This window comes from Sceloporus occidentalis, unplaced genomic scaffold (assembly GCF_023333645.1).
Source record: "Sceloporus occidentalis isolate IW3139 unplaced genomic scaffold, rSceOcc1.0.p SCAF_6, whole genome shotgun sequence".
Taxonomy (NCBI): Eukaryota; Metazoa; Chordata; class Lepidosauria; order Squamata; family Phrynosomatidae; genus Sceloporus; species Sceloporus occidentalis.
The window spans coordinates 32221429-32249242 of NW_028316986.1; the positions used below are offsets into that span (position 1 = coordinate 32221429).

Below are 27814 nucleotides of genomic sequence, written 5' to 3' on the forward strand. Positions count from 1 at the left end.
CAGTCTTTTGTTAGGGATAGATTGTTGGCAAGAGTGCATGTGATATCTACTGGATTATACATGTGAGAAATATGCAAAGGATGTACATGATCACTTTCTGTGGGTGTTCATATTGGCATTTGGTGGTTGATAGCTATGCATGAACATTATACATGTACTTATATTTATGTATCAAGTTTGTGTACTAATTAAGTAACTGTTAATTGATGTTCTTTTTAACTGATGAGGCAAGCGACTCAATAAATGTATAAAAATCTCAACTTAAACATTTAAGTAAGTGTGAAAATATAGGATGGAATAAACAGAGAAGTGTGCATTTCAAAGAACCATTTTCTGTCATTTTCAAAATATTTTCTATGGTATTGTAGAACAGAACTAAAGTAGCTTCAAGAATATCCTGTCATTAATTCTGTGCCTACTTTAAATATGGTAGTTGGGTGGAAGTGAGAATTTCATCAAGTGAGAATGATCATGTTGTGGTGCTCCAGTGATAGGAGAAGTTGACAAGATTTCTCTACCTACCCAGTTTTTATAAGTATGCATTATTGTTGTTTTTAGAGTAAAATTTGATAGGACAATGTAGTCTAGATAAAATTGTAATCTCTAATATATAACTGGTTGTTGTTGTATGCCTTTAAGTAGTATCTATTATTATTATTATTATTATTATTATTATTTATGACTTATGGCAACCTTTTGGCGAACCTATCAAGGGAGATTTCTTTTTACATGGCCGAGCGAAGATTTGAGCCCAGGTCTCCAGAGTCATAGTCCAACAGTCAAACCACTACACCATACTTGCTCTCACAATATATAACTGTATTCTATAGTACAGTAATTCATTTTGTTGTGAAACCTATGCCATGACCCTACATTGGGAGATGTACATGTCTCACGTAGGTACGTCTCCATAGCTACATCTCCTGATGCTACCATCCTAACAAAATTCACCTTGAAAGCTGCACATCGCCCTGCAATTTTTGGATTGGCAGAGAGCCAGGGGATCAATGGTGGCACATCCTGCTATTTTCTTTTAGCTGGATGTACTGCAACTGGGACTAGCAGGGATCCACAAGGGTACCTGGGATGTCCCTGCGGATGAAGTACTTCCTGCACATCCAGCTAAATGAAAATAGCTGGAAACATTGCTGCTGATTTCCTTGCTCCTCGACAACCCAGAAATGAGCATGTTGGGCATGCATGCTTGGCTTACAAGATGGGTTTTGGTGGTCATGGGGCTTTGGGTGTTACATGGTCAGAACAGAATTTCAACGTAGATGATGACTAAAAAAGCATGTTACAATGTCTTCTACAGGTTTATCATAATAAAACCTGTCAATACTATTATAATATTTGTACAGTTGACATTGTAATAATGGAAGTGTGTGTGTGTGTGTGTGTGTGTAGCTCCAGCACTATTAAATCTACACATATGAAAGTTAGCATTAGTAATAAAAGGGTCCTATGAATGAGAGCCAAATTGGTGTAGTGGTTTGAGTGTTGGACTATGATTCTGGATAACAGGGTTTGAATCCCTGCTCAGCCATGAAACTCACTGTGTGACTCTCAGCAAATTACATTCTCTTAGCATTAGAGGATGGCAATGGCAAACCCCTACTGAAGAAACTTGCCAAGAAAACCCAATGATAGGGGCACCCTAAGTCAAAAATGACTTGAAGGCATACAACAACAACAACAGTAACAACAAACAACAAAAATGAGTATGAAACTTGGGTTTCCTATCTTTTTAAAATGCATTAATTAATTTTAATTCATTTAAATCTGTCTACAGATGGCCCTGCATACCCATGGATTCATCATCCATGGATTCAACCATCCATGATTTGAAAATATCCCTCTCCCAGAAAAATCCAAAAAGTGAACTTTGATTTTGCCATTTTATATAAGATGCATCCTTTTACTATGCCATGGTATATAATGAGACTTGAGCATCCATGGATTTTGGTATCTATGGTGGGTCCTGGAACCAAACCCGAGTGGATAACAAGGGCCTATTCTATAATCTTCAGTAGTATCTCCAATACCTAAGAGACAAGTGTTCCCTAACATCCCCATACCATTTATTTTTTGAGACCCTTTACACAGTCCATGTACTACTTTCATCTGTAGGGTCTCCAAATCCTTCGGGAGCCCACTGCCTCTTAATACCAGAGTGGAGAGAAAGAATGAACAGCAAGAAAAAAAAAAAAAAAGGGGGGGGGGGAGGCTAAAGGAAAAAAAAAGAACTAAGGGCAGAGGAAAAGGAATAGAGCACTAAGGGGCAGAGGGGGATTAAAGTATTTCTAATTCCTGTAAAGACTAGATTTCTGCTAGTCTGTTATTAAAATATGTATTATTTCTTGCAGAACATGAAGAGGAAATTCATAGAGAATTTGAACTGGAAACTGATTCACTGTTTGGGCAACTTAGAAAGGTAAAATCCATGTGTGTCACTGCTATATTACTTCTGTTCCCAATGAATATGGGAATTCAGTTTTAATTATCATTTAGTAGACAATAATTGGATATGATGACTGGTGTATCAAATTATTTTTTGGATAAAGACAGAACACTGGCACAAATTGTGATCACGCCTCAGTCTGTTCTGTGCCAAATGGCTCTTCAGGTTGGCAGGTTGTGGAGCTTGGAGGAGAAATTTAAGTATTTGAGAGATGCATTTTGATAAATTCTGCAGATCTGATCTGTGCAGATGTGAGGACATGAGCATGCAAAATAAATGCAGATTTTTCTTGAAGAATGCATCTCAGGAATCACTATCATAACTACTTGAACAACAGTTTAAGTTGTACTACAGGATTCTTAGAGTGAATCATAGAATCATAGAGCTGGAAGAGACCGCAAGGGCCAGCCAGTCCAACCCCCTGCCATGCAGGAAATCCATATCAAAGCATCCCCGACAGATGGCCATCCAGCCTCCGTTTGAAGACCTCCAAGGAGGGAGACTCCACTACACTCCGAGGAAGTGTGTTCCACTGTCGAAAAGCCCTTACTGTCAGGAAGTTCCTCCTAATGTTGAGGTGGATTCTCTTTTCCTGCAGCTTGCATCCATTGCTCCGGGTCCTAGTCTCTGGAGCAGCAGAAAACAAGCTTGCTCCCTCCTCAATATGACATCCCTTCAAATATTTAAACAGAGCTATCATATCACCTCTTAACCTTCTTTTCTCCAGCTCCCTAAGTCGTTCCTCATAGGGTATGGTTTCCAGACCCTTCACCATTTTAGTCACCCTCCTTTGAACACGCTCCAGTTTCTCAATGTCCTTTTTGAATTGTGGCGCCCAGAACTGGACACGATATTCCAGGTGGGGCCTGACCAGAGCAGAATATAGTGGCACTATTACTTCCCTTGATCTAGACACTATACTTCTATTGATGCAGCCTAAAGTTGCATTGGCCTTGTGATTTTAGGCTGCATCAATAGAAGTATAGTTTCTAGATCAAGGGAAGTGCTGTTAAAGTTTCGTTTTTTTTTATAAATTACTACATTTGGCATCCTTTGATCTGTACTATTTCCTGGTTACAATGGAGACTTCTTTTGAATTGGGCTGAGCATGTGGTAGTGGTTTGATGTTGGACTGCAACTCTGGAGTCTGGGGTTCGATTCCCCGCTTAGCCATGGAAACCCACTCAGTGACCTTGGGCAAGTCACACTCCCTCAGCCAATAGCAAACCTTCTCTGAATAAATCTTGCCAAGAAAAACCCATGATAGGTTTTTTTAGGAGCCCTGATGGCACAGTGGTTAAATGCCAGTTCTATAGCCAGTATTGCAGCCAGAAGGTTGTGAGTTCGATCCCAGGGCTCCAAGGTTGACTCCTCCTTGCATCCTTCTGTAGGTTGCTAAAATGAGTACGCAGGCTGGCCCTGGTTAGCTTCCAAGATCACAAGGGAACTGATTCCTTCATGGTATTTAGGACCCCTTTGATAGCATAACTAGTTTCCTCTAGAGGTCTTTTCATGACTGCCATCAAAATCCTTTAGGACAATTTAATGTTTGTATCAGCGGCAGCCAGTGGTTTTTGTGTCAGTGGATTGATGAATCCATTCTGGGTTTTAGTCCAGATTGTAAAGGAGCTTCTAAGGTGTTGATGTTATATTGGGAATAAGGTTCACCACTTTGGGGTGCATCCCAGAAATAACCCAGTTTGACACCATTTTAGCTGCCATGGTTCAGTGCTATGTAGTTTTGTGAGACATCGAGCCTTCTCTGTCATGGAGCTTTGGTGCCACAGCAAATTACAGTTCCCAGAATTCTATAGCCATGGCAGTTAAAGTGGTGTCAAACTGGATTATATTTCTGCAATGCAGATGCATCCTTGGATAGTTTTTTAAAAGTTCAGACTAAACTCCAGAATGGATTCACCATCCTACTGACCTGGAAACCACTAGCCACCACCACTATTTCTGTGTGTGGGTCAGTAATGGAACACATGCTTTGCTGGTTCACTATCTGGGATCTCCACACAGTTGGGAATAAATTTAATCTAAAAGCCATTATTAGTTATTGCAGATATTGAACCAAGTGGGTCAAGAGCCTTGATTTCTATATTACTTTCCAATAGTAATTAAGAAGCCGTGTATCTCTCCACCATGGTGTAGTGGTTTGAGCATTGGACTATGATTCTGGAGACCAGAGTTCTAATCCCCCCTTAGCCATGGAAACCCACTGAGTGACTTTCTTAGCCTCAGAGGAAACCCCTCTGAACAAATCTTGTCAAGAAAACTGTCTGATAGGTTTGCCTTAGGGTCATCATGGGTTGGAAATGACTAGAAGGCACACAACAACAACAACAACATCAACAACATCATCATCAACAACAAATTTCTTCTCTATAGTTATATTCTCTGTCTTCAAGTTTTTGAAAAAGTTGGATCATTGCATTAAAGGTTTAGTGTTAATTTTGATATAAGTGAAGCAAAGGGACTGAATTCTTTTGACATATTTTTGAAATCTGCACCACCCTTCTTCACAGCATGAATGCCTATACATAGAGACAGTGAAGTCTGTCTCCTTTCTCTTCTAATTGGGAAATTCCTTTTGATCACCAACATTGTGCAAAGGATGCAATTTTCTTGGCAGTCTTCCTGAGAATGTCTTCTGAAAGTGAATGCCAACATGCAGAGTGTGATGATGACATTATTAGGCGAAAGAGAAAGCAGTAAACATATTTACTCCATTTATCTACTGTTTTTCTGCCAATATAGTCAAAGGTGGTTTACAATTTTAAAAAATCATCCTTTGTAAATGTGAACAGTGAACAATACAACATTTTAAAAGGAATAGGGATGCAGAATGATAATAAGTCAATACAGGTATCCAATGGTGGTTGTTTCCAACAGAACCAAGAATGGTTTGCTATTTCTCCTATTCTTCCTCTGGGTTGTTGATAGAACTGTGATCCGCACCACTGTAGATGCACTCAGGGTCTACATTGTAGGAATAATGCAGTTTGACACTACTTGAAATACTGTAGCTCAGTTCTATGGTATCCTGGGATTTGTAGTTTTATAAGGTCTCTATCCTTTTCTGCCAGAGTGTGGTGGTGTCCCACAAAACTACAAATTCTGGGATTCTGTAGGATAAGAGTCATGGCGGTTAAAGTAGTGTCAAACTGCATTATTTCGACAGTGTAGATTTACCTTCAGAGCATTAATTTGAAGTCTCACCCCCTGTACACACCAGCAGGGCCGGCTCTAGGTATTTGTCCACCCTAGGTGAGAAATATTTTGCCCCCCGCCCCCGTAGGCCCTCAAAGTGTAGGAACAATGTAGGGCACGATGTAGGACAGATTGTAGGATGTTCACGAAAAATGGAGGACACGACCAACTAAAAGCCAAAAACATTAATAAAAAACAATATAAATTCATGTTTCTCAGTTATGCTCAAAATGGAGGACATTTTGACATGCCTATCAGCACAACTCCAAGACCCAAATCCACAACTACTAATTCATTGGGAATCGAAGAAGAGACAGAAAAACAACAACACATGCAAGAAGCCTTGGAGCATTCTGAGCATTCTCTGGCCGGTTACACACCGGCAGTTGGGACGTCCGCAGGACGTCCCATTTTGAAAACGGGGCATCTCTTCTAGACGCCCCTGGGTCTAATACGGACTGTGTCCGTACAATATGGCGCCGGCCCTTCTACATGGCTGGCGCCATATTGACGTATCGGACGCTGAGCGTCCAAACGTCGTGTGGCGCTAATGACGTCACGAATGCGCCCTTGGCGCTTCGCGACGTCATCAGTGTGCCGCGGAAAGAAGCTCCATTTTGGAGCTTCTTTTTTGCTACCTGCGCGAGAGCTGCGCGCTGTGACTGCTACGGCTCCCGCACGGAGCAAGCGGCGGCGGCGGTCTGTAGCCCGCCTCTGAGATCAGAGTTCGAATTCTGGCTGAGACAAGTGCCCTGGCTGAGACAAGTGCCTTTTTGTGCCCTGGAAAGGCTGGATTGGGGCCCTGGTGTGCAGTTGCCGCGGCCCTAATCTGGCGAAAATGGAGATGCCTGCAAGCCACCCCTTAGGGGCAGTCTGCAGAGCCCCCCAGAGGAGAATACCCAGAAATTAAAAGATGCTTATAGATGATCCACAGAGATGTGGATTAGGAGTACTTAGCAGCCTTGAATCTCATTTTGGGAGAAAAGTGGGATATAAATTCCTCAAATAAATAAATAAATAAATAAATAAAATATTTTCCAGAAGCATGTTCTTTGAAATTCTTGTGGATGTATTGCTTGACAAAGAGATAGGCAGGCTACATGTGGATGTAATTCTTTCAATCCTTTGCGCTGATCTTAAATACATCCTTGGAAAATATAATTTTATTCCCACAAGTATATGAATACTAAGACATTCTTTGATGAAATGAAAAAAAGGTTGATGTCCATTTTCTATTTTCAAATTGTACTCTTTCTGAAAACTGGATAGTCTTTCAACAATGAGTACAATTTTTCTTGTTTGTGCAACTGGCAATTATTTCCTTAATAGTTATATTCACAGTCCAACACCAAGCATGCTTCTCGCCCAGAACAAATGGAGGGAATTAAGGGCCAGATCAGTTACTAGAAACGAAGTTCCCTTACTGATAGACTGGTTAACCATTCTGTTGAGCAAGTTGCTCTTCAAGTAACAAACACATTTGTGTTACAGGCATACTGTCTTCCTTCTCAATTCTTGACTAAGGAAGCATTATGCTGATATAATATTTTCAGTTTTCTCAGTATATTTGCAAATTTCAAACCAATTTTATGGTTTGTTTAATGTATCCCTAGGATCCAGTGGACTTTGAATGGAGTTTTTGGATGGAATGGGGCAAAGGATATATACTGTGGCTTCTCCTTGGTCACATAGTTGTATCACAGGTGTCCAGCATTTATGTGGAAAAGGTAAGCAATTTTAAACTCCCTTTATAAATATGAGTCCTGCTAAGAGCTGAGAAAGCTCTTGCAAAATGTTTGAATATTCAGTGTTTTTATATTATGTTTGTATTTTCATATCTCTCAAGTAACTCGTAGTGATTTTCATGCCTAGTAGATGGTGAGACACAGCTAAAAGAGGTATCCCATTCACATTTTAATCATGTGAAGGTTCTCTCATTGATTAAATGGTAGTAGAGTCACTGTGGCGTAGTGGTTTGAGTGTTGGACTGTGACTCTGAAGAACAGAGTTTGATTCCCCACTTGGCCATGAAACCCATTGGGTGACCTTGGGGAAGTCACAAGCTCTCAGCATCAAGAGAAGGCAATGGCAAACCTCCTCTAAACAAATCTTTCCAAAAACAAACAAACAAACAAAAAAACAACAAAAACCCTGGTAGGTTTGTCTTAGGCTTGCCATAAGTTGGAAATGACTTGAAGGCACACAACAACAACACTCTCTCAGCATAAGAGGAAGGCAATGGCAAATTTGCTCTCACTAAATCTTGCCAAGAAAACCATATGATAGGGTCACAATCATCTGGAGTCATTCAAGGCACATAATAATAACAACAACTGAGCTTTGTTGATCGTTGTACCTCATGATCTCCCTGATCACTTGGTTGTCGAATCTCTCCTTCATGGAGATGGCTGGTGGCTCTCATCTCACTGGGTGGTGAATTCAGATTTTGGATATCTTTGGAAGAGTTATCTAAGGTGCTGAATGTATTTTGAGGACAGTGTTCAGAACCTTTAAAGTTTGTCTTAAAAACTTGAGGGGATTCACTGCCCCATCAACATGGAAACCACTTGCCTCCACTATCACTGTCCAACCTCTGTGTATTGGGCATAAGTACTTGGGGAGTACTTGTGACTGAGAACTCTGCTTGGGGCAGCCTCTTGCATCAAAGCAGAGGCTGGAGGCAGATAGGATTTTTAATTAATCTAGATAATGTGCAAAAGCAGGCAGAATGAGTTATACAGAGCATATATTATTTTTATTTATTAAAGGCAAGACAATAAGGCAAAAACAAAGCTGCTGCCGAAGAAGCAATCTCTTGTTTCTCCATCACTTTTCTGCAAGAATCATTAGTAGAAGTAAACATGAGGTTGTGTCATTGTGTGAAATATTTCCCCACTGCTGCAAGAAGCAGCCAATGAAGTCAAGAACAGATGGGCAAACATGACGATATCACATCACAGGACAGTCTTTGTTAGATATTACAGGAGAGAGAGGAGATATGGAGCTATTGCTTTTATATATCATGTAGATCTACCCTGAGGCTCTGTAATAATAATAATAATAATAATAATAATAATAATTTGTATCCTGCCTCTCCCTGTATTGGTTCGAGGCGGGTAACAACAAACATAAGAACGATAAAAATAGAACACAACAAACCACAAGTAAAAACATAACAAAGCATATAAAATCCAATTCCCTATCTCCCTCCCACCTTAAAATAGCATTAAAAACAATGCAGGGTTTATTCCTGAGTTTCCCCCAGGTAAGTCTAACACAGTGGTTCTCAAACTGTGGGACAGGACACCTAGGAAGGGGTGCAAGAGTTGCTCAAGGAGGGCATGAGACTTGGAAGGCCTGATCCCCTCTCCTTCTCCCAGACTTTTTATGTGTAAAATGTACACATGCATTGAGTTAAATGTTGGATTTACTTAAAGAAAAATATTCTAATTTGTGTGATGTTATTTCTTTATATAATGTTAAAATATGAATTTACATGAACGTGCAAATGAAAATATGCACACTAAACAAACAAAATATTTTTTATTCAAATTCTTCGTCAAGTGGGCGAGGGGGGGGGGAGCACACAACATTTGCATTCAGATGTAAAGTAGGGCCCCAAGGGTAAAAAGTTTGAGTACCACTGGTCTAACATCCTATCCATTGGGCTGTAATGGTGCCTAAGACAGATTTGTGAGTTCTCTATATGTTACTCTGGAAGGGGAAAAGAGGGCCTGTGAGTTCAGCCTTCACATCTTTTAACAATTTGGCATGAAAATATTACAAATATTGTAAGACATTTCTTCTTTAATACTGGGTATGTGTCACCTGTCATGGGGGGGGGGTGGAGCATACACATTTTTCCCTTATATGGGTGTGTGTGTCTGAAATGGATCCCCCGCGTAAGGGAAGGGCCAACTGTATCACAATATAGTATAATAGTATAATATTCCTAAATAGGAGTGGTGGCTCAGCAGTTAAGATGCTTACTCTGATGACTGCAAGATCAGCAGGTCGGCAGTTTGAGGCTCAAGTGCTGTGTGATGGAGTAAGCTCCCGTCATTAGTCCCAGCATCTGTCAACCTAGCAGTTCGAAAGTATGTAAAAGTGCCAGTAGACAAATAGGTACCACTTCAGTGGGAAGGCAACAGTGTTCTGTGCAGTCATGCAGGCCACACGATCACAGAATTGTCTTTGACATTGATTGCTCTTCAGATGAATAATGGAGATGAGCGTTGTCCCTTACAGCTGGACATGATTTGATAACTTTGTCGAAGGGGAAACCTTTACTTTTATAATATTCTTACACAGATATAAGGTTTTAATGGGTGTTACTCCCAGGTATGTAGATGTGGAATACAAGCTGTTGTATAATGTAATTACTAGTATAGTTATATACTGTATAGATATAATCTAGGTCACATGGTATACTTTTATATAGTGTGTTAATAATTTTCAAGTTAATCATAGTCCTAGCAATTCCATGTTTTCTCAAATAGTTTGAAAAATAAAGGAGCTAGGGTTTTTTAAGGGAGTAATTTTACTTGAGCAATTAAGTCACCTTGATTGTTGATTCTGAAGCTGGTATTGGTGAATTGACTGATTATAAGAGAGAAGTAATTTTAATCAACTATACAGAATGGTTCTTATTGATCTGCTTAATTAAGCAATGAGCAGCCTGTGCAGGAGAGTTCTGCAGATTTTTCTTCTTCTGTCTTGAAAATAAAATAAAATACATTTTAAAAATCCAGTGTTATTTTCATAGCAGTGTAAAAGGCACAGTCCCTGGTATTTCTGTGGTTTCAGCTGAGAGGTTTTATAAAGCTATCCAGATGATTGACCTCAGTTGGAATGGAGATATGGCTGCCAGCAGTTATGGTTCATAGGATCTGTATTGGAAGCACAGGGGAAAACAAGGCAGTCCCTGCCTGCAGTATTCTTGTCTGTCCACAGCATCGCATCACATTTTTATGATGACCTTTGATGTGACACATTATCTGGAAGATATTCTGGGAACTGCGTTTGGTGCTTGTTGTTTTGTATGAATTGAGTGCTGGATGGGGACCCAGATGGACCTTGAATTACAAGTGCTTTCAGCCTAAAACAGGATTAACAAGAGTGGAATACAAATTTCATAGATAAGATAATGTGATCAATGATCCATTGACGTGGGCTTCTGTGTTACTAAACCTCTCAACCTATTTCTCTTGCCAAATGTTAAAATCTGTTTGTGGCTGGGCAGTTTGATCAAACATGTTCCTTGTTCAGCATCTTCTAACAGAGAAACAACTGAAAATGAAATATCAGTTGCTTTAAAAAATATGTATACCCAGAATATTGTCTGATTTTCCCATATAATAGTTTACTACTGGCCACACTTCAAGCATGTTCCATATATGCAAGCTGGAATTCATCTTTCCTTTCTATTAGGAGTAGATTGGAAAGCCCTCTCAGTTCCTGCCTTTTAGTTCACCTTCTTGGGTTGTTGAAAAATGCTGATGAGCCACTCTCCATGCAGTCCTTGCCAACATGTTGGATGTGCCATTACTCAAAGGTCAATGCTGTGTCCCTCAAGTATCTTTCTCATCACCACTTCCTTTCAGTCTATTTCTCCCATGCCATTTATATGGTAGCCACCACTGCTTGGATGCACTACTTTGTCCATGGCGTTTTGCTCCCACTTGTTTCTGGGATATTGTGTTCATCTTCAGATTAATTGACATTGGGGACAGGCTTGACAAAGTCTTTCAGTTGGCCCTGTGCTTTATGGCTTACTTCTAATGAATTCCATGCTGGCTAGCATTGCAGGCTTTCTGTGCTATATCATTATTAAAACTAGAAAATCAGAGATTTGAGAAGTTACTTTGTTGGGCTGCATCTCACAGAATCTGAGGAATTCTGGAAACTGGTCAAATCTTCCACTCCCCCTATTTTGCACAATCGTTTTTGAACCATAGCATCATAAAACAAAACAGGAAAGGAAATCTGTGCATTATTGTGTGGACTGCAAACTTAGTACAGTTGGCTTTCTGTATGCACAGATTCTTTATCCACAGATTCAAGCACCCACAGATTGAAAATATTTTTAAAAATATAAATTCCAAAAATCAAACCTTGTCTTTGCCATTTTATTTAAGAGACACTATTTTACTATGCCATTGCACATAATGGGATGTGAACATTCATGGATTTTGGTATCCATAGTGGGTCCTGGAACCAAGCCCCAGCAGATACCGAGGGCCCACTGTACCTATGACTTCATAAACCCCAATGAGGAACTAATAGACATTTTGATAAATAAATGTTTTTTTCTCTCCCCCCCCCATTTTTACAAATATAATTTTTTTGAAAGTTAAAAGAAATTTCAAAATACCTTGATAATGCCCTATTTATGCACATTGTTTGCTTATGTTTTCAAGGGTTTTTAAGAATCAGGTGCTCGAATTGCATCAGTGGTTATTTTTGATGTGTCAAATACTCACAGAATCCTAGACCAGGCCACCTGATAAGCAATAAAAAACTTACTTACATCAGAAACATCTTACCATGTCTCTTGATTACCCTGGAACAGCATAGGAACATTCGTAAAGCTCTTTACCATGTCTTGGGGGGGGGGGCGTTCCCACTTGGCAGATAAAACGGATTATATTGGAGCGATTCTGATTTGGATTATGTTCCGGGAATAATTCGAATTTCCCCATCGTTTCCATTACCAAAAGGGGCAAATTACCTTGATTCATTTAAACCTTGTTTTCATTCCCATTTATTTTAAATCGCTTTATTTTAAAGCGGATTAACTTGCTCCCCGTTCCCATTTGTGTCCACAAGCTGTCAATCAAGTGCATAGGCTTCAGACGTCACAAGTCTTGGTTTTTTTTTTGGGGGGGGGCAGCCAATGAAAATTGACTGCATCCAAGGCTCTTCTGTTGTGTCTTCCCAGACTAGAAGGAGGCTTGGCCAATCGGATCAAGGAGAAGGCAGCGGGCTTCATTAATGGGGAGAGAATCTTTGGGGAAGAGAGAAGATAAAGCTCAATCCCCCCCCCCCCCCCAGATCCCTGGGCATCCAGGCACTCCATTCCCCAAAATCGTTTTACTTCCCCCATTGCTCCTTGGGCTGTTTGGAGGGCGATCAAGCAGGGATGTCCTGCAAAGCCCATCCCATAGTTCCTCTGGAAGGAGCCTCCTTTCCCTAAAATCGCTTTGCCTCCCCCATTGCTCCCTGGGCTGTCTGGGGGGGGGGGGGGCGATCAAGCAGGTATGTATTGCAAAGCCCATCTGCTGCTCAGGCACTCAGGCAGAGGTGAAAAAAGAATAGTTTAAAATGGTGTTCAATGTCTCTCCTCGAATGAGGAGCAGAGGGGAGGTTGCAATCCACCGGGGGAAAGTCTATGTGAATGGAAGAAAATGGTGCTGACGATGCAGAAAGAGACCAAAGAAGGTGACACCCCCAGACCAGCCCCTTGAGCGCTGCTCCTCCCATCTCCAGGTTCCCAAATCAGACACCCTTTCGTTCCCATTCGGATACAGCGAATTGTACCCCGCTTTCAAAAATAACTTGCGTTATAAACTACTATTTTTTAAACCGAATTATAGGCTGATAATCCAGTTTAAACATTTTAATTCGATTCTAATTCGAGATGCTGTGGGAACGAATGAGGGGTAATGGAGATTAAATTCGAGCTTCAGTGGGAACGATGCACCCTAAATTCGGATCATGACCCGCTTTATAGGTAAGTGGGAACGACCCCTTACTAGTAAATGAGATTTTAAAAAAATGAATATTAAACATTTAAAACTTCTGTGCAAAATTGAGACATGCAACTTCTGCAACACTTAATTTTTTTTGGGGGGGGGTTATTTTCAATACTCAATAAACATAGAATGGGGATTGATGTTTGTGCTAACAATGACAAGGCTATATTACACCATTAGCAGCAGGAGAACTGCTTGCCACAGATAAGAGAATGTGAGGGGTGGTGAGTATGAACCCACCTCCCAATCTTCTAGCATACCCCCCCACCCCCACAGCTCTGGAGAGCCTTATTGGTTGTTCTTCAACTGAGCAACCTTTTCAGGTGTTGCTGTGTGCCTCCAAGGTCGTTTCTGATGTATGATGACTCTATAGCAAATCTATCACATGGGGGTTTTTTTTTGCATGATTTGTCCAGAGAGGCTTGTCTTTGCCTTCCTCTGAGGCTGAGAGTGTGTGATAGGTTTTCCATGGCCAAGTGGGATTTGAACCTTGGTTTTTCCAAGTATTAGTCCAATATTCAAACCCCTGCACCATCTTGGCTCTTAACCATTTCGGAGCAGGGTGTTAATGGGTTCTGGAGAACAACATCAGCTTCAGTGTTTTGCTGTTTGGGACATAGCTTTGCAACAGCAGGCCCAAAATGATTTTGTCAGAATGATCCTCAGAACAGGAGCTTGTGGGTGGGATGGCCATAGTACCTTTCTTTGCTTTGTGTATGTGAATTTATTGGCTCTGTCATGTGCATGATAAAAATGATTGTCTTTGTGCTAGGAAACACTAATTTAAATGCTCTGTTTCTTGAGTCTTTGATGAACTGACAAAAATTTGTGGTTTACTTTCACTTTTTTGAATCATCTGCTCTGTTTTCTTGTTTTTTACTCTGGCACAGTTATAGTTTGGTTTTGGTTGTGATTTCCTGATACCACTGTAAATCAGTGTTACAGGATCTAGTCCAAAGAATGCACTGAGGTGGCTCTGGGTTGGGAAAACTGGGTTTAAATCCCTGAAACTCATGCAGTTTGCTGAGTGATCAGCTCCCCTTTCTTGCAACCTAATCTACTTCTCAGAGTTGTTGTGAAGAATAAACATGATCACACAATGAAAACTTTCCTGTGAACATTTTGACAGAGTGGCATAGGCTTTTTCAGGATCTGAGATATGTTTGGAGTTCTATAAACAGAAGTTGGATGGGCATATTTCAGGATTGATTAGTTGTGTATTTGTTCATGGCAGAGGGTTGGAGTAGATGTCCTTTCTGGTCCCTTCTCATGCCAGTATCCTGTGATTCTATGAGAAATGTTTTTGCACTGAATTGAGAATTTTTAATCATGTTTAAACTGTTGTTTCTTCTTTCTTTTCAGTACAAACCTTGGCTCCTGATGGCTTATGGTGTGGCAGCCAGTTGGTTTTTGCTGGGCACCAAAGGCTTACTAGTGATTTTTCTACATGTAGCTGTCTCATATTTCATTGCTCAGTTTAAAAATTCAATTCTGACATGGATGAGCTCGTTGCTTCTTTTGTCAACTTTACACCTCCCAGCCCTTGAAGAAATAAAGGTAATTAGTGTATAACATTGTTATTTTTATCTGTTCAAATAAATTATTTTGCTGAGAGTGTTTTTTTTGTTAATGCAATACTTTTTTTTTCATTTTGATTTTGATGATATACAGTTTGAGGAATCACATTCTACTCACCCGCTCCCCAAAGGTCCTAAGCATAAAGACACAGCAAGTCCTGATGCTTTACAATTTATTACTCTCATAGTCAGTTGGATTGTGTGCTTGTGTGCATGCACACTTAGTTAGGATTTTCAAAAAGGTGTATGAACTCGCAAAGTATGAATGGCAAAAAGGGTTCTCCATGGAATCTCTGTGTAATGTATTATTCAGGCTTTATCTTTTTCTGATCAATCTGAAATTGAACAATAAAACATCAATGCATAAAGTAACATCCAGCAAAACAGGGAAATTCATCAAAATCCCATCTAATACTGAATTTGCTTGTAATATGTGTAGGAGAAAAAGCTATTTATTTAATACACACACACACACTGCTTCAGAAAAATGAAATGCACAGATATAGGATGGGGGACACCTGGCTGAATGAAACTACGTGTGAAAGGGATCTAGGAATCCAAGTAGACCACAAGTTGAACATGAGTCAACAGTGCGATGTGGCAGCTAACAAGGCCAATGCGATTTTAGGCTGCATCAATAGAAGTATAGTGTCTAGGTCACAGGAAGTAATAGTGCCACTCTATTCTGCTCTGGTCAGGCCCCCACCTGGAATATTGTGTCCAGTTCTGGGCACCACAATTCAAAAAGGACATTGAGAAACTGGAGCGTGTCCAAAGGAGGGCGACTAAAATGGTGAAGGATCTGGAAATCATGCCATATGAGGAACGCCTTAGGGAGCTGGGTATGTTTAGCCTGGAGAAAAGAAGGTTAAGAGGTGATATGATAGCCCTGTTTAAATATTTGAAGGGATATCATGTTGAGGAGGGAGCAAGCTTGTTCTCTGCTGCTCCAGAGACTGGAACGCAGAACAGTGGATGCAAACTGCAGGAAAAGAAATTCCACCTCAACATTAGGAGGAATTTCCTGACAGTGAGGGCTGTTTGACAGTGGAACAAACTCCCTTGGAGTGTGGTGGAGTCTCCTTCCTTAGAGGTCTTTAAACAGAGGCTGGATAGCCATCTATTGGGGGATGCTTTGATGGAGAGTTCCTGCATGGCAGGGGGTTGGACTGGATGGCCCTTGCGGCCTCTTCCAACTTTACAATTCTATGATTCTAAATCATAAGGATCCCAAAGAGAATTTAAAAACACTAACAAAACCCAAAATGATGATCAGATTGATTTGGTATTAGCAAAAGGGATCAAGTCCAAGGAAAAAGTATTCAGTAGTTTTCTGAAAATATCATGGATGAATCCCCTTTTAATTGACTTTTTTGAATCAGAATGGAAGAATCAATGCTAACACAGAGAATGGACTGGGCTTAACACACAGAGTTCCAAGAACCGCAGCTCCAAGCTATGTATGACTTATAAATGAAAATGTACTTTATAAATGAAAACCAGCTCAGAAATAAAATGGTTGCTGATATATTTTTTTAATATATACCTGATATACTATCAAGATTTTCCTGCCTTTTTAAGTACTACTAGATAGCAGCTTGACTACTGTATTTGTACCTAACCAGTCTTCGAAGTCGATCCCACATAAATTCCTTTGGAGTAGCCTAGTCAAATTATCAAAGCATGAAAGTCAAATTTATTAGGTGATGAATTAGTCAGGGTTGCAAAGAAGCTACTACAGGCTACAACAAATACCTAACAAACCATCTGCAAAATTTCTTTAGATTGACATTTAAATTTTTAAGTGTGTTTTATTTCATCGTGAGCACATGCACCAGCCATGAAGGTGACACAGGGAGGTGGCACCAGGGGAGAAGATGATAGCCAGCTCTGAGTTGCCTCTTATTTTGGATACCTGGTTTCCAAGACATACAGAGCCAAAACATTGTGGGAACAGTGACTTGGACAATCATCTGTACCCCTGAAGAGGGGTGGCACCTGGTCAGTCCCAGGCCCTCCCCGGGTCCTGCGGGCTCTTCCCGGGGGCATGTGGAGCATTTCCCTCCCTCCCTGGGGGCTCCTCTGGCCTTTCCTGGGTGTGTATGGGGCATTCCTGCTTTTCCCAGGTCCTGGGGACTCCTTACCAGCCGGTCCTGGGGGTCCTCCCCAGCCTTTCCCGGGAGCATGCGGGACATTTCCCACTCTCCTTGGGTCCCAGGGGCTCTTCCTTGGCTCTTCCTGGGAGCGCAGGACATTTCCTTCCCTTTCCAGGTCCCAGGGGCTCTTCCCCTGGCGCTTTTTGGGGGCATGCAGCTGCTTCCTGGGGCGTGTGGGGGAATTCCAGCTGTGTGCATGTGTGCCAGAAGGCCAGGACTGAACGCACCAGGTTACACCAACCCTAGAAACCCCACTGACCTGTACTGCAGGAAAGACGATTGTACAAGCCTTTGGCTCTTTAAAGTCCCCTTGAAGCCGAGCATTTAATAGGTGGCCCAGAGTCTACAGCTCTCTCCTGTCATTACCACCTTTTCTTTTTCTTTTCTTTGGCACGACTCCTATTATTGCCTTTTTCTCCTTGCTAATCCCCATCTTCCTCTCCAGTGGAAGGTGAAGTATACACGTAGGACTTTAGTTCATGGTTGACACAGTAAACACAATACTTCACTGGCTCAGTTACTGCCTCCTCAACACGAGAGCATGCTTTTGGTAAATGTCTTTTATTTTTATTTTTTAAAAATATTTTAATTGAATTTTAACAGTTAAATATACATAATAATTATGCTGGAGTCTAGGCTGCCCCTGCTTTTCTTTCGCTGGCAAGCAAAAATGTTTTTATTTAGGCCAGATTGTTAATTTTATATGGCATGTGTGTTTTAGGGGGGATGCAGACTGCCCCTCCTCCATCTTCCCCAAATCAGGACTGCGGCAACTGCATGCCGTGGCCCCAATCTGGCTTTTCCAGGGCGCAAAAAGGAGCAGCAAAAAGTGGCTCCTTTTTGTGTCCTGGAAAGGGTGTGATAGCCAATGGATGCAAGCTACAGGAAAAGAGATTCCACCTCAACATTAGGAGGAACTTCCTGACAGTAAGGGCTGTTCAACAGTGGAACAAACTCCCTCGGAGTGTAGTGGAGTCTCCTTTCTTAGAGGTCTTTAAGCAGAGGCTGGATGGACATCTTTCGGGGATGCTTTAATTGAGATTTCCTGCATGGCAGGGGATTGGACTGGATGGCCCTTGCAGTCTCTTCCAACTCTATGATTCTATGATTAATAATCACCTGTATGATAGACATCTTTTAAAAGAGCCATGTTCATTATTTTCTGTGTTATGTTGGTTCTTTCTGTGTCTTGCTGTACCTCATGATATATAGAATACAGGCAGGTATTGTAAAAGTATACATTTAGCAGATCTACATCGTGTTTGTGGAGAGCCAACGTTGTGTATTGGTTAAGATGTTGGACTAGGATCCCCACTCAGCTGTAGAAACCCACTGGGTGACATTGGGCAAGTGACACTCTCTCAGCCTTAGAGGAAGGCAAAGGCAAACCCCATCTCAAGAATTCCCTATGATTCCCTGCCTTAGGGTCAACATAAGTCAAGCACACAACAACAACATCTTGCTTTTATCCTGTGATGACTCATATTTGGTAGTCATGTAGATCTCTTGAATTCTGAAGATGATGAAGAAAACCCATTGAACCCATGAAACCCATTGGGTGACCTTGGGCATGTCACATGCTCTTAGCCTCATGGGAAGGCAAACCTCCTCTGAACAAATATTGCCAAGAAAGCCCCATGACAGGTTTGCCTTGGGGTCATCATAAGTCGAAAATGACTTGAAGGATCACAACAACAACAAACCAACCAACAGATTAATTTGAATAAATCCGCCATTTATCCAGATTTTCAGTTTAGCTGAAATCAGGCTGAGGAATGACATTTTGTTTACAAATTGACCCAAAATATTCTTCCAAAGCCATCACATCTTTACACTATTTTTACAAAGATTCGCATTAATTAAGAGAACCATATCTGGCTCACATTTATCAGAAAATTCCTCCTGAAGAATAATCGAAGCAATAACATTATCTGTAGTACTCACTGTTTGGAATTTGAACGGTTTAGAAAATGCATTTTTTTAAATTAGAAGGTCAGCATGACCAGTGAACATAGGCGTTTGCAGTATTACAAACAGGTGTACTCTGTACTTCTGCAACACTTGTCTGTACTCTATAAATCATGAGTCATATCAAAAAGGACTCAGCTTGACCCAGTGCTTAACACAGAAAGATCCAACTTGACACAGAAAGTAATGAACAGGGATCTTTTAAAAAGATGTCTATCAAAAGGGATGACTGTCAAAAGGAGTAAGTGAACCAGGGTAGTAGTCAGTCACCCCTCTGTGTTGATGGATCTTTTATCCATGTGTTCAACCATCCATGAATTGAAAATATTCAAAAATAATATAAATTCCAAAAGCAAACCTTGATGTTTCTATTTTATTTAAGGGACAACATTTTACTGTTGTCCCTTATATAAAATAGTATTTAATGTAAAATAGTATTTAACATTATATTTAATGGGTCTTGAACATCCATGAATTTTGGTATCTATGAAGGGTCCTGGAACGAAACCCTAGTGAATACCAAGGGACCACTGTGGTGGTTATTATTTAAGACATGAACTCTGAGATACTATAACTTTACCTCTGTTGGAGTGATTATGCCAACAGTGGAGGTGAAGGTGACAGCAGCATAAAAAAGAAGAAAGAAAAAGAAAAAGAAAAATAAGGTAGTCATCGGAGAAGGACAGCCAACATGGTGTAGTGGCATGAATATTGGACTATGATTCTGGAGAGCAGGGTTCAAATCCCTGCTTGGCCATGGAATCCAACTGTATGACTTTAGGCATACCACATACTCTCAGCCTCAGAGGAAGGCAAAGGCAAACTCCAGCTGAACAAATATTGACAAGAAAAACCCAAGACAGGTTACCATAATTATGGTTACCATAATTCAGAAACAACTTGAAGGGACACAACATTAACACAACAGGAAGTTACCAGCTAATTCTCAAATGCATTCTTCTAGAGTGGAGTGGAGGCATGGCGTGAAATGAATATAGGAGGGTGTCTTGGGAAAATTACCTGTCCTGCATTTTTGGGTTTCTCCTGAGACCCCTTCCTTTTGTCTTCAAGCGAGCTTTAATGCCAGTATTTATCAAGCTCAATAGAGCTCATGGTACATCACTACCAGAAGAGACCCCCAGTATTCATAGCAGATGGGAAAAGTTTGACAATTACAGTAATATCTGGAAGGTCATATATTCTCCATTCTGCCTGATTACTTTTGTGAGCATGTCTGTTTTCAAGTCAACATAATGGCCAAAGGCTATATTTAGCTGGAGATTTAAAAGTTATACTCCAACATATTTGGAAGGCATCAGATTGGACAAGGAGAGCCAGGGTGGTGTAGTGGTTTGAGCATTGGACTAGGACTCTGGAGAGCAGAGTTTGAATCCCTTGTTCAGCCATGGAAACGGCTGAACATCTCAGCCTCAGAGGAAACCTCCTGTGAACAAATCTTGCGAACAAAACTCTGTGATAGGTTTGCCTTAGAGTAGCCGTAAGTCAGAAATAACTTGAAGGCACGTGGCAACAACAGATTGGACAAAACTCAAGGTATGGGAGGAAGTATTTTCCCATCCTGCATCAACCTGTTATTCCAAGGACATCTGCTCATAAGATATTTCAGGCTTGTGCTTTGCTTTTTTGCTTTACTACAGCTTTCAAAAAGCTGTTGATTTTTCTCTAACTAGAGCTAGGAAGTATAGTCATTATAATTGCTGGGTCAATTATTCATGTCTTTGAAAGGGCCAAGTGTTTCACCTTCTCTTCTTCCTAAGCTGTCAGTGGTGTATCTAGGTTCCCTTTAACTTCTGTATAACATTTTTGGGTGGGAGGAGCGGGTGAGGAAATCGGCTTCCTTAAGCTTCTGAATGTGAATTCAGCTGTGAATCATAATGCTAAAATACTGACTGAAATAAGGCAAGGTTAAAACTTTACCCAAGCTTTCAGTACAGACTCTTTGTAAACTGTGTCCATGAAATTACAGATGCTCTGGAGGTACTTGAATGATTTGGCTAGTGCATCATTGCTGTTCCATAATCATTCTTCCTCCTACCTTTGAAACTCTTATTTTAAAATGGAACAAGGTCCCAGCTCTTGTATTTTCAAATGAATGGCTTAATTGCTTGGAGAAGGAGATTTTAGACAAGATGGCATAATTGTAATTCTAAAATGATTGTCTCCTTTCTTTCATGCTGGGTTCTTTCTCCAATCATAGAAAGTCCACAGCATTCAGTCCACAGAATGTCAGAATAATGCAAAACTGTTGTGCAGTGCTGCTTTTACAGAGCTGTGGATGAGCTTTGTTCTTCGGGTTTTACAGTAGATCCTCCTGCCTTCAGACCTAATTTCAATATTGTGTCCTCTCATTTTCAGTGTTGTAGAATATGCTTTGTCTTACGTAAAAATTTGAAGCATATAACATCTGAACAGATGTATCCTCAATAATCAGTTCAACATACAATTTTTACATTTTTACTCATGAGGAAAATGAAGCAGTACTATGGGAGCTGGATATCTTTTATGGGTCACTCAAACAAATTTGAGGGCCTGCCAGAGTACTTCCAAATTATGTCTTCCACATGATAAAATATCTTTAAAAATTACCATCATTTAATGGCATACCAGATCTGCCATCTGAGGTGTTATCTCACTTTATTACCAGCCCTGGCTCATACAGTTTCTATTTTGTGTAGGCACATTGTAAAGTTATTGTAAGTGGTTTTACCTAGTGCTTTGTGCCCTTAAGCAAACATTATATAAGTAGTTTACATATTAGATTGTGTGCTGTGGCATTAAACTCTTGTGCTTCATCTCCATATATTCATGCATGAGATAACCACATCATTTGCCATCTGGTTTTATTTTGCAGAGAAGCTGGTATGCCAGTGAAAATGAATATTTCTTGCTTCTATTTGCTCTGACTGTCCGCTGTCTCTATTACACCAGCTTCAGCCTAGAGTACTGCTGGAACAGGCCTGACAAGTTGATGAAGCCTTCATTCCTTTGGATGCTGTCATACGTGTTCTATTATCCTGTGTTTCACAATGGGCCCATTATCACTTTTGACGAATTTTATAAACAGGTACTTGAATATTGTTTTCAACTTAACTGAATAGCAGTTTCTGTACTGCTCATGGCTATTGGTTTTAAACCCTTCCTTTTAAAAAATAACTCAACCAGTTTGGTTGCCATCACTTCTTATCATATCTGTCTGGAGCCCTGTGAAGGGCTTATGGTTCCTAATTCTGTAACCGTGGGCAGTGTATTTTTTCATGCCACATAAGTGATACCAGTCTCCCTGCTTGTGTGACATGCTTAATATGGTGCCTGTGGAGCAAAGAAATATTGGGGCTGGAGAGGCATGAGCCTGGAACCTCATGCACCCTGAAGGTTGTTTTTGTGGTTCTTGACTTCATCAGTTGCACTCGACTACCCTTTCCCTGCCTCTCCCCAAAACTGAACTGTTACAATTCAGAGACATAGCCATGTTAGTCTGAAATATCAGTATGCAAAGGGATCTTGTAGCACCTTTGAGACATGGTCTACTTTTCAGGTACATGGAATGAACTAGTGTCCAAGAAGGACCTTTATGCTCATGCTGTATGAATAGCCATAGAAATGCAAAATTTGTGGGTATGGTGAAGAGGTGACAAGTTCATTTTTAGCTGTGGTTGTTGAGGGACAAAGGCAGGAAGAAAGATGTTGCCAAAGGCCAGGGTGGGTGGATAACCATATAGATAGTGGAAGGAGTATTGGAATGTGGTGTTTCCAGGCCTTATGCTACAACTTGTTTCGCACGTTTAGTCTCAAAGATGAGTTTGGATCCTGGAGTTATAGTTCACCTTTTAAATAAGCTGCTCCTAGGCTATGGAATTCTCTGCTAAGGAAGACTAGGCTGATCCTCCCCCTGCTTTCATTCCTCCAGCCTTTCTATTTAAACAATCATTTGGTGTGTTGAAAAATCTTTAAAGGCATGCTTGTGCTGCATTTTTATTGTGCTTGTAATATTTTTTAATTATTTCATATTGTTTTAAAATATTGATATTTTAATACAGTATCTTGTTTAAATATGTTAAGTTTTTTTAACTGGTAATTTTTAATTCATGTACCTTGCTTTAAACTCATTTGTGCGTCATTTCAGGTCTCATTCAGAAGAGAGGTGGGATATTAATTAATTAATTATTTAATAACAAATAAATAGGTTGAAACCCTGCCTACACTGTTCAGCATAAAAAATACCCTGAAATGCCCTTCCAGTTACAACAGGCCCTTAGTATCCATTATGGTTTCATTTCAGGACCCCTCGTGGAGACCAAAATCTGTGGATGCTCAAGTACCATTAAATACAGTGGAATTGTGCAATTGTGCTCATTATAGAAAATAGTAAAATTAAGGTTACCTTTTTGGAATTTATACCTTTTTGTCATGTTTTCAAGCTGTGTATGATTGAGTCTGTAGATATGGAGAGCCAATTGCACTTCCAGTTTTTGTTTTTTGACATTTTTTGCAGTCTATGTTGCCTGCAACAAGTTGAAAAATTATGCCCAAAAATTTACCCAAAATCCCAGGTCGACTTATTTACTGATCAGTATGGTAATGTGATAGCAGCTCTTTCAGATTTCTCCATGCTGTCACGAGCGCAGTTTATTTCTCAAGCAGAAAGTCATGGGTGATTGATTGCTGTTAAACAAACAGAGCCGCTGGGGAGTGAAGGCTGAAACGAAGGTTGAAATGCTGAAGCAAAAAGCCTCAGTTACAGTCCTGATTGCCATGTTCACACATACACACACTGAAGGAACCTCTAAGTTTTACCCTTGACTTATCCAGGGGTCATGGCAAAATCCATAGTTTTGGCCCCAAAATCTGCCCTTGACTTATACGTGAGGTTGACTTATAGTCGAGTATGTATGGCAAGTTACTGTGCTTCATTGATCATGTCTCTTATTATAAAGCTGAGCTGTGCAGCTACTCTTTATCTGCGCATGTGGCCCCTTCATTTTTGATTTTACAATATGCAATGATAAACCAGGAAGTCTCTAACCATTATTTTCTCTTTCATCTAAAATGCTAAACCACAGTGACCAACTTCAGATAAAGGTATGGTTTTAAATAAATTCCAGACTATGATTTAAGATCCTAACTTTTCTGAAACTGGTTAAACTATAGTGAATTAGAAACATTGTGGTTGGATTGTTGCATGCCATTAAAGGAGAGCCAAAGAAGACTGTGCATTGGCAAAGGTCTGTCCACACAGGTATTCGTTTTCAAACAAAGCCACTGTGTGAATCAAGACAAGTATGCTATTATAGCTTACTATGCCATGATAAGGAAAGGACTGACAAGGTTTTATTGAAAGATGTGTGTTCCCAAATTGGTATAGAGATGCAACTATACCAGTTTTCTGGGTGATGAACAGTTTTGTCTGAACTAGCAGCAAAGGTAGTTTAAAAACAGTGGTGGTATGAAGCTGTCTTCATAGTGTGTCAGTCAGACTATTGAAACATCTAGTCCTGTGGTGTCTCTACTGACGTTCAGAAGGTTAGGAAAGAGGCCATTCTCAGTCCAATTACCTGAAACCATTTAAGTGGAGATGCTGTGAACTGAACCTGGGGATTGGTTTCATGGCAGGCTGTCCCACTGATTAATGTCCTCTCGGTTGAATCGTGATAACTTCTGCACTCTTAATTAGTTTTGAGAGGCACTGACACAATAGCATCACCTGTCACCCAACTAGCATTTCTCAAATGTTTGTATGGATCAAATCCAGATGTGTGGTCCCTTATGGATGTTCCTGCAGTTAATGAAAGAAATGGGCATACAATATGTAGTCTGAGTATTCTGTTAGAAGTAACAAACTAGTAAGTTGAAAACCTGGGTGTCTTATGGACCAAGTGGGAGGGTGCCCTCCATTTCATAATGAGTCCTCCTCCTTCTGGGCCATGAGTCACCTCTGGGGGCAACTAACTGAGAAAAAGCAAAAACCAGACATCCAATTGAATCCTTGGATGAAAGAGACATGTATGAGGAGGTTATTAAAATTCTCTATGTGTTTTGGCCTTTCAATATCTGAGTAAGTATATATAGTCAGATATTAAAAGGCCAAAACACTTAGGGAATTTTAATAATGAAACATAGCATCTTTAGATGTGTCTCTTTCATACAAGTATTCATTAAATAGGTATGTATACCTACCATGGTGCTACCTTTTGTGGTATTGGCATTGCATGCTATTTTGAGGCAAGGGACTATGCTGACAGTAGTACTCACAGAGCTTTTGCTAAGATGCTGGACTAAATGTGCCACATAGATACTGGGCAACATCAGTAGTAGTGGGGGTTGACACTGGCAGAGGGTCTCTCAGAGATAACAACTATGGCACCATAGCAAACACTAGTTAGTACTACAGTGAAGGAGGCAGAGTAAACAAAATGACAATCCACAATGAAAGGAGAGAAAGTGCCAGAAGATGAGACTTTCAGGTCAGAAAGTACTCAGTGAGCTACTGGAAAAAAGCAGTGGCGGTGATATAATAGCCACCGGTAGGGCCTCCCATGCCAGATGAAATGGAATGTATAACCATAGTAAATCTTGGAGTGAATGAGCTATGGAGTGAGTGAGCTAAAGTGGGAGAGAATTAAACATTTTAAGTCAGATAATTATACAGTATTTTACTAAAGAAATGAAAATCTAAGATGAAATGGGGTGGCATTACTAATGAGAAGAGATGTAGCAAAAGCTTTTAAGAGATATGGTGCAAAGTCTGACCAAATAATATCAGTAAGGCCTATCTATGAATATAACCATAATCCAAGTTTATGCTCCAGCTAGAGGCAGAGGAGGAAGAAACTGAAAGATTCAGGGGGAAAGTGATCCAAACAAAAACAGGACATTTTGTTAAATGGAACATAGAAGTAGGAAACAAAGCAGAATAAATTGTGGGAGAATTTAGTCTAGGTTGAAGAACTGAAGCAGGAGACTGATTGAATTTTGAGAAGTTAACAGTTTCTTCATTGCAAACACATTCTTCAGGCAACCCAAGAGGCAACTATATATATGGACAACCCTTTATGGCCAATATAGAAATTAAATAGACTACATAATCAGACATGGAAGATGGATAAGCTCCATAATTTCTGGAAAACCAGCATGAGGAGTAGATTGTGGCATAAATCTTGAACTGCCGATATCAAAAATTAAAGTATAGCTAATAAAGAACCCTAAACCAACCATTATGTCCGAATACACTCTGTAGAACACCCCAGTAGAATTTAAAGGTTGTGTGAAAAATAGATTTGGACTATTAAGCCTAACTGACTGGGAGCCAGAAGAACGCAGGACTGAAGCCCTGAGACATTGTCAGGGAAAAATGCAAAAAAGACAATCTCTGCAATCAAAAAGAAAGAGAAGCCTCAATTGATAAAATGGAACTCTTCAAGCAGTGAGACAGGTGAGAAGCAAAAGTAAAACGGTTCAGAAATACAGTCAGAGCCCTGAATACAACTATTCAGTGACTTTTACACAAAGAGAACTACTTTAATAATGCAGAGATATAGAAGATGACAACAACAAAAAAGGAAGGACAAGAGACCTCCTCTACAAGATAAATCAAAGGGAAATGCAAGTGAGAATGCTATATGACCAGAAGGAGAACATACTGCATAATCGAGAAGAAATAAAAAGCTGATAGAAACAATGGATTGAAGAACCATATACAACAGATGAGAGCATGACAGATCCATTCAAGGAAGTACCATTTGAAGATGACACACACTTTTAGAAAGTGAAGTGGAAGCTGCACTGAAAGTACTTGGGAAAAATAAATCACTAGGAACAGATGCCATACCAACATCCCCTCACATTTCAATTAAAATCTGTCATCAAACATGGAAAAGAAAAGAAAAGCCCACAGATTGGTAATGCTCAGTCTATCTGCCAAGCAAGGAGATATTATGGACTACAGCAGCCACTGTAATCTCCTATGCAAGCAAAGTGCTGCTCAAAATTCTACAACAAAGAATTTTTAAATCTTTTACCAGATATGGAGTGAGAAATGCCCAGTGTTGAAGCTGGATTCAAAAAAGGAGGATACGCTGGGGATTGTACTGCAAAAATACATTGCATAATGGAATACATCAAAGAATTTCAGAAGAAAACCAGCCTGTCACATATAGCAGATCCTTCCATTGTGCAGATCATGAAAAACTATGGATCACTCTTAAAGAAATGGGTGCATTGCAACATTTGATTATCCTAATGTGTATCCTGTGCTCAAGACTAGAGGGACTATCAGGATAGAATATGAAGAAACACTGGTTTACATTTGTCAAGGCTGTCAGACAAAGCTGCATTTTACACACTATCTAACTTGTACACTGAACGTACCATACATAAAGGAGGAAGGAACATCAGTAACTTAAGATATGCAGATGTTCTATGTTACTAACAGAAAATAGGAAAGACTTGGAAAAACTCAAAGAAAATGAAGGAAGAAAGTGAAAACATAGGTTTATAGTTGAACATTAAAAAAGCAAAGATTATAATCATAGATGAGTTACATAATTTCAAAGGAGACAATGGTCCAAAAATAATCCAGTTTGAGACCACTTTAACTGCCCTGGCTTAATACTAGGAAATTCTGGGAACTGTAGTTTTCTGAGACATTTAGCCTTCTCTGTCATAGAG

At 40.1% G+C, this 27814-nt stretch overlaps 1 protein-coding gene across 1 annotated transcript in view; it reads left to right on the top strand.

Annotated features, from left to right (window-relative positions):
- Positions 1–27814, top strand: part of HHAT (hedgehog acyltransferase) — a 271581-nt gene that overhangs the window by 14837 nt on the left and 228930 nt on the right. Inside the window, exons 3-6 of the mRNA XM_089528314.1 lie at positions 2367–2434; positions 7288–7401; positions 14791–14985; positions 22002–22214. Of these exons, the coding sequence (XP_089384440.1) occupies positions 2367–2434; positions 7288–7401; positions 14791–14985; positions 22002–22214 (590 nt within the window). The remainder of the gene's footprint in view (positions 1–2366; positions 2435–7287; positions 7402–14790; positions 14986–22001; positions 22215–27814) is intronic.